Source organism: Patiria miniata, unplaced genomic scaffold (assembly GCF_015706575.1).
Source record: "Patiria miniata isolate m_02_andy unplaced genomic scaffold, ASM1570657v1 HiC_scaffold_23, whole genome shotgun sequence".
Taxonomy (NCBI): domain Eukaryota; kingdom Metazoa; phylum Echinodermata; class Asteroidea; order Valvatida; family Asterinidae; genus Patiria; species Patiria miniata.
In genome coordinates this window covers 3,340,611-3,348,823 of record NW_024037062.1, presented here as the reverse complement: position 1 = coordinate 3,348,823, position 8,213 = coordinate 3,340,611, and the positions used below count along the sequence as shown (strand labels likewise).

The following is an 8,213-nucleotide window of genomic DNA, read 5'->3' as shown; positions in this document are numbered from 1 at the left end:
TAATTAACTGCTTATTATCTCGGTTAAATGACTTATTATCTTGTTTAAACGATTAATTATTTCGTTTAACCGACTTGTTTATCTCGTTTAAACTACGGATTTTATCTGGTTTAAACGACTTTTTTCTCTGGTGAAATTTCAAAGTGAAATTCGCGCTACTAAGGTGTTACCCATCTGCCATCTCACATCTCGCATCTGGTGTGGATGACCTGACCTTTGTGTGGCGAGTTGTAATATGCAAATTTGGAACAATTATCATCTGGAATCATGCAAACGCAATTGACATTTAGGAAGGAGACGAGGCAGGCATGAGGTTACAATCAAGTATAAGCTTCATATGGCCTCTCTGGGCTCCCTTACATTTTGTACTAAATTAAGTCGGGCACTATATGCAGACGTTGCTGTAATTTTGTAATTGTGTGTCTGGCAGCCAGACTGAGGGAGTGATGGTCATGTATCTGGTACATGTAAACGTTTTTTAACCTTGCGCAGAGTGACCTGCTGCCCTTTGGGCCCCAGGTAACCGATTTTTGTGAAGAAAAAAAAAATTAGGTCCAATGACGGTCACCTTCCATCCTGGCCTCCTGCCAAGTCTCATTGAAACATCAACAAAGACCTGTAACTTGACACAGTCATCTCCCTTCATAATAGCCTTGGTCAATGCTCTCGTCGTTATTCGTCCCGTATGCGGTCAATCGTCGGCATATATCCTCACGCGCTATGCACATGCATGTAAAAATACAGCGCGAACAGCAACCTCATGCGGCCACTATTTTTTATGCAAATCAGTTGGGGACGATCGAGAGCCTTGGTTCAATCGTCGGCAAAAGCTTATGTTTTTCTTTACTTTGCGCTAGATTTCCAGCGCACGACCTCGTATGCGATACCTCGTATTTTTGTGCATTGGTGCCGTGTGCAGAGACACACAATGTGTACGTGTATGGATTATGTACGGTGCCACGTTTCACTATGCAAGTTTCCACGCAACGATCGACCAATAAGAAAACGACATTTAAGGTCAGCTAAGGCTATTAACATAATGAGCACCACCCCCAATACCTCACATGGACGATTGAACCAAGGCGCTAGATCGGGTCCAACTGATTTGCATAAAAATAGTGGCGGCGTGTGGTCGCTGTTCGCGCTGTATTTTTAATGCACTGCATGCATAGACATATTATGACTGCATGCATAGCGCTAGAGAAGATATCGTTTACCGCGCTACGGCCGGATGAATAACAACTAGCGCCTTGACCAAGGCTACCTTCATAACTGCATACCACAGCCGTCAGTCAATTATCTTTCCAGCGCACTGTCTGGCAACTGTCTGGACATTGTCTGGCACGTGGCTTTTTGTTGTATTGCTATGAATAGGGTCTTGCGTAGTGCGGGAAAGTACCTGCTGCCCAAAGGGCAGCAGTTGACGAATTGTTGCAAAGTTTTTTTGTAAACGATGCGCATGGTTAATTAGCGCAAGCAGACTTTTGACCAGCGTGGCAGCTCATGCACGATGTCGATATCGCTGTGGTATGTGGTCCGACGTTACCGTTTTCTCTGACTTTTGTCTTGACTATCCAAATTGTGTGCGTTAAATAGTATTTTTGACATGTCTGGGATGTTTTTCTTTATTTATCGACATAGTAGTACCGATCGATAATAGCGAGGCAGCGACATGCAAATGGGGGGACTCAAATGCGTCCCTGTAACAGCGGGCAAGATAGAGGGCTCCCTTTCTTAATGTTAATTGACGTTGCAAGTACCCTGGGTTGCGGAAAAGACCCATTACTATTTTTTCTTCTTTTTTTATTCAAATGGGATTCGGTACAAAACCTGTTCTCAAAACAATCGCACACTCTTCCTCAGGTGACTCTTCTTGCTCTGTGGAGGGACCTCTCGGGATGGAAGATGGTCGCATCCGGGATGAACGCATCACAGCTTCGTCTTTTAAGTTCAACCTCGCTAGCTACGTCCCACCCAGGGCCAGGCTTAATTTTCAAGGTAAGCATTTGTATTTGAGACTAACCACGTTATAATTCGAACAGCCATTTAAAAGAAAAGACAGTTGTTTCACCCTAAAAACGCCGGGCGGAATCCGCCCCCTCCCCCTCGACTTTTTCCGCGATAGCCTTGAAAAAAAAAATTGCGACCTGAGCTGTTCTGACTATTTAGCTACGAGCCTTGCGCATCTTTCGATACCGAAAACATTAAAAAAGAATTCCGACGCAAACTGAATTTCCCCATGAACGCAGTGTACACAAAGCATTCGTGCATGAATAATTAATTAGCCATAATTCCAAAATCGTCACTCGATGGCCAACATATTAGGCCCCCCCCCCCGGCTGAGAGATGGTCAAAATATAAACCTGCACCCGATTTCATCAAACTCTTCGTAACTTACGATGTATCACAGCGCTGCGACGCGTTGTATCTCTACGATGCGTTGCAGCTGTGACGCGTCCTGCGATCCATTTCACAAAACACGCCGCAAGTGCGACGCGTCGTAGGTGTATTTATAGCACAACTTGATGACTGTTTTATGTCTTTAGTCAGCGTACAGTAAATAGTCATCTGATATTCAACAATCAGTCGTCGGATCTCCGCCCAAAATTTGTTAAAGCGTCAAATAAAATGGCGGCCGTGTGATGCAATTTTAAAGGAAAACAAGCTCTCAGTGGACTGTATAGCTACTTTGAAATTGTAACTGCAATATTCCAGGTTATTTCATAATTATTCAATGAATTTTCTATTTACAACTTTACACACTCTGCCTCGGTATTATAATCTCGTTTATGTGATGATTAAGGCATAAAACTGGCTAAGAAAAGGACTCTTCTTATTTGGCAATGACCACTTGAATACAACGCATTCAACACATCGCAAGTTTTAATGGATGATACGACGCATCGCGAATTGCGACGTGTTACACGTCGTAACTTGAGTTGCGACGCGTCGCATCGTTTAGTTAAATCGGGTTCTGGCCCTTTTAAATAAGGGGTATTATTCGGCCTGAAATTCATGAAATTATTATGTTGTTAGGGTTGTTTCTTTATACTCTTTCTAATGTCTTAAAAGGAAACTAACCTAATGTCTTACCGTTCTTGAGAAAAGACGGATGAATATATGTTTACATCGCACGCGGTGGACTTTTGTGGCATACATATACGTATTTCCCGCCGTTTCCATTCAATGTACATTACACGTCGTGTGTGCGTCACATAATACACACAACACCAACACAAATGTTGTTTCTTGCACGTCCGCATTATGCATAAGCGCCCGAGTATTTCCGAGTACAATATATGTTTAATTAACTGCTAATTGATTTTTAAAAACTGTTAAATGAGTTGATAATTAATATCCATTTCTTTCATTTAGAAAACTTGAAATTCAACGACGATTTTGTGCATCAAGTATACTCGGATCGTACGGGCGAACTTTGCAGCGTCATGTACTATTTTGAATTTGACGACCGTATGTTTATACGAAGCAATTGATTTATTTAAATATTTGATCAGAACATTAAAAGCTATCAATGATTAGGTGAAGTCGGAAACGAAGCCGAGCTTTAAAAAAGGGCCATCAATGTCGTCATTTTTTACTTTTAGTCACATAGGCTGCCTGACCTACAATTTTAGACGTGAGCGTGGGGAATAATTGTCAGGTCTGGGAATCAGACTAGCGCCCAACGGCCGTGCGCTGACCCACACACAGTCATCACGCCACACTGAAACACAGCAAAAGTACCGTGGAGATGAACCACTTTTACTTACGTCATGTTCATCAATTTGATTTAAAAAACGGTCATGTTGAACTCAGAGATTTTCTTTAAACGACTACGGAGTAAAGATTAGACCTTCGATGATCTTTTTTGGAAATAAAAACCAAAATGTCAAAAAAGCATTTCCACAAAAAAAAAATCGTTTTTAAGCAGGAATTATAGGGGCGTCATGAAGTTTGTACGATACACTGTAAGTGCATGGACCACGTGTCGGCGTACAGGACTCGCTGCATGACAGAACGAAGCAAATACAGACTCTTTTATATAATTTGCCTTTCAATCCTAGACTAATATGCACATTTGGTATGGAACAAGTGTTTGAATTAAGACTGTAGAAAAAAGAAGGCGTACAAATAACGACTTTAAAAGGGATATTTCTATTATCACCATTGTACACAACCCTTTTGTTACGAATGGAAGAGGCACACAGACCATCGTTCATGATCTTCTCGGGGCCCCCTCCGCCCCCCCCCCCCTTGGTGACGACTCAAATCCATGGCTCAAGCTAAAGAGGGCAAAACTCGAAAGATTGTCAAGCTTCAGTTTGATGTAATATTTGTGATGTAATACATCAACTGTGATGACCTCCAACCCCCTCCCTCTCTCATCTCCCTAAGGGCCCTGTCACACTTCTGCGTATCCTAATTCCTTATGAGTTGCGCATTGAACTTTTTTTCATACGCAGACGTACGCACGATACGCACCTCATATGCATTTCTATCGTTTTGTGGAAGTCTTATGTACGCAGGCATACGCATGGTGCGGCCCAGTTCGCCGGATAGTTTTGGGCATGCACAAAACTACGCTGCGTACGCTGTTACGCAGGTCATAAGTTATAAATACGCAGCGCATCGGTCCCGCATCGGTCGTGCGCGGTACGATCACGCTATGTGTTCGTGGGGGATTTAGCGGTTCATACGCGGTAATACGCTGACCTCCCGGCACGCACCCCGTCAGCATATGAGCCGCCAATATTGGACGTATACATAGTGTACTTGCAGCGCAGAAACAACGCACGCTGAACGAACTCATAGCGAATGCCGACGTATTGCGTCGAAAGTGCGTCAGGAATGCGGTCGGCATAAGTCGTCAGAAAATCCTTCAGATTGCACCACAGAGCATCTAAAATCCAAAACTTTTTCGGGGCCCTCAGGCGGCCCCGGACCCCACGCCTTCAGGGCTTCGCGCTCCCCGCTCGCATATAAAAAGCAATCCACTTTAGGATTTAAGGAACCCCCAGGCTGGGATCAAGGGAATGGGCCTGAACAAGGTATGCCCACAGGTACAGTGGGCGTGTACACGCAGTTTTGCGATGAGCATGTCCAAAACGTTTTCAATATGATAGGGCCAGTTTTTACGATTTTCTTTAGTTTGAAGTTGAACTTAATTCCATTAATTCCATTCAAAGTAATCAACATAATAAACCATTATGATACATGATGTGGGGGAATTAGAAATGGATTTAAGGGATCTTTTGGGGCGGAAATTATCAAATATTTTGTGTGACGGCTCGTCGGCAAATTTCGTGATTCGACACCCCCCCCTTTCAAAATGGCCAAAAAACGCCCATGGACGATACGCTAGTCAACTTAGTCGTCTAGCGTTGGGTCAAACAAAGATTATTGGCAAAGATTGTTAAACATACCTCGAAGTCCAAATTTGAGCCAGATCTCCTGCAATATGGCTAAATCGTTGAATGCAGTAAGAAATCTTAGGTTTTTTGTTGTTGTACAGGACGCGCTGCAGGGTGGGTTAACGATTACCGCACTGATAAAAGTCCATGGATACAGGTTGACTTCGTTGGCACAGTCACCATCACTGGTCTGATCACCCAGGGGCGTGGAGACATCGACCAGTGGGTGACGGAGTACCAAGTGACGTACAGTGATGACGGTCAGTCCTGGAATAACGTGATTGATGCAGACGGCACACCAATAAAGGTATATAGTCAGGTTGCAAACGGTTGGAATCGTGACCGACTGGTCCAAAGCACCAAATTTGGCAGATAGATTATTATAGCCCTAAAGAAGATATTTAGAAGACGTGACACCTGAAATTCTTTTGGGAAGAGTGCCTAATTTGCATGAAGCGTTCATCCCTGTTGTGTTATATTTATTCCCATATTTGGGTAGATCTTTATTTTTGTTATTTTTGAAAAGCATATTTTGGGGATTTTACTTACATATCCTTACTTAAATAATATTTTCTAAAGAATATCGGAGACTTGAAGATTATGAGGACATAATAAAGATCCAAAACGGCTACCATTATACCCTAAAGTTGCGCGCATTTCCTTTTCCCTCAGATATCATCAAGTAGTCTTGCCAAACCTCAGTATTGACAGTTATCCTAGCAAAAATAAATGAGAAATCATGTGAAACATTAATCATCTTGATATTTAGCCCACGAAAAACAAAAAGGGGGAAAATGAGGTGTCCGTAAATTGGGCTAAAAATTACGCGAAGCCTATCGTGGGGGATTTGATCAAGCTCCCCGTTTTTGTTTTCTGGGTTAAATATCACAATGTTATCATTGTCCACATGATTTTCCATGAACTTTTAATCGAGTAACTGTGCCAGTAAGCAACTTGGTGAATTTGAAGCTCAACAATACTATTTGGCAAGACTACTTGATGATATCAGTTCTGGAGACAAGGTTAATGAGCGAGGGTATAATAGTAGCCATTTTTGATTGTTACTATGTCCTCATAATTATCCAGTCAGTCTTAAATGCTTTAGAAAATGTTATTGAAGTAAGGATGTGTAAGTTGAATCCCAAAATATACTTTTCAAAAAATAAAATAAAAAATGTACTCAAATATGGGAATAAATATATAACACGGTATTGATTAACGATTTATGCAAATTAGGCACCCTTCCCAAAAGAATTTCAGGTGTCACCCCTTCTAAATATCTTCTCTAAGGCTACAACACCATATCTACCAAGTTTGGTGCTTTGGACCAGTTGGGTCACGATCTTGTCAAAAATTGGTATGAGTCTTCTGACTAATAGAAATGTTTCAAGGTATCAAAATATCAAAAGTCGTTTTGCTGACTATTGTTACGACATAATTAGTAGCGTATCCAGCTTTTGATGTGAGGGGGGCAACCGCACATCCACAGCGAAATGTAGACATGATTTTTTTTCTTCCGACACTTGGCCTCCGAAAATCAAAAAGCGGGGGGAGGACCATCTTCCAAATGGGAGCGCTCTTCAAAACCATTATTATGCATACTGGAAAATAAATTATGTGCCGATTTTCACGGCACATTGCATTGCCTTTTTTTTAGCTGGTTTTCTTTTTTTGGGTTGATGTCAGAACTCTCTTAACATTTATAGAAATACTTACTGTGCAAAATATCTTTCAAAACTCATCCGGGTTGGTGCACGGTGCCCCTGCCCCTCCCCCTGCCCCCCCCCCCCCTCTGGATATGCCACGGGACATAATGAATCCATTCGAATGTCTACAACCTGAACACACCATTCTTCTTTTTTGAACAGTTCCCTGGTAACAAGGACAGGAACACCCTGGTAACTACTCGCCTGCCGTTTGCCTTGCGCACCAGAATCCTGCGCATTCACCCCACTGACTGGAAATCGTCCTGTAGCATGAGGTTTGAAGTGATTGGCTGCTATTAAGTCAGACTTATTACATTGCCGACGAGTGAGTCAAGTGATTTCAACGTTAAAAGTAGCTCTGTCGTAGAACCAAACGAAAATATTCATGCTTGTAAATACCGGCTATACTCAAGAATAATTCGGTAATTTGAATGAAATTTGATGAATATTATTAGTTCTTTTTATTTTTTTTTCAAATTTGTGAATCTATATTACTGATGCATTTAAAATGCATACTGGTTAATCGTTAGTCAGGGTGTACGTATAGATAATTAGCTGATTGGTAAGACTTAGAGTGAAAACAAACCCTGGGAGTACACTTTATAAAGAAAGGCAAATCTCCAGAAAAATCTGGACCGTCCTAGAGCAAGCTTGCTTTTTTCCTGTGACTTAATATAACTTTAGAACATGACAACGAATACGAGAAATGTTATGTACGAATTTAAGAAAGAATTATCCTCGTAATAAAAAAAAGAAGAATTATTATGTGTTAGTTGCTAGTAGGTACGGTGTGTCTACAAAGAATTAGTATGGGAGAAATTATTATCCTGAAATTTTGTAATTCGGAAAAAAAGCATTTGAGAAACACTCGCTCTATTTATTTCATATTAAGCCCAAATCTGGGGGCGGATGCAGCCCCTGAGCTTCTGATAATGTTATGATACCAGTAAAATGGGGCCCAAAGAAAAGAAAAAGAATTCTAAAGTTCCTATATTCTCAAATAGTGTTATAGAGTGGCGGGGAAAGCATCGTAGATTTCACAATTTTCAGGGCGGGGGGGGGGGGCATGCCCCGGACCCCCAGCATTCACTATGCT

General features: G+C 41.8%; 1 protein-coding gene across 1 annotated transcript; it reads left to right on the top strand.

Moving 5' to 3' along the window:
- The first annotated feature begins 1,869 nt into the window (after positions 1-1,869).
- LOC119731464 (retinoschisin-like) lies at positions 1,870-7,879 on the top strand. Its single transcript, XM_038204641.1, has 3 exons — positions 1,870-1,998; positions 5,513-5,718; positions 7,280-7,879. Exons 1-3 carry the CDS (start codon positions 1,899-1,901, stop codon positions 7,415-7,417), a joined length of 444 nt encoding a protein of 147 aa, XP_038060569.1. The 5' UTR covers positions 1,870-1,898; the 3' UTR covers positions 7,418-7,879.
- The last annotated feature ends 334 nt before the right edge of the window (positions 7,880-8,213 follow it).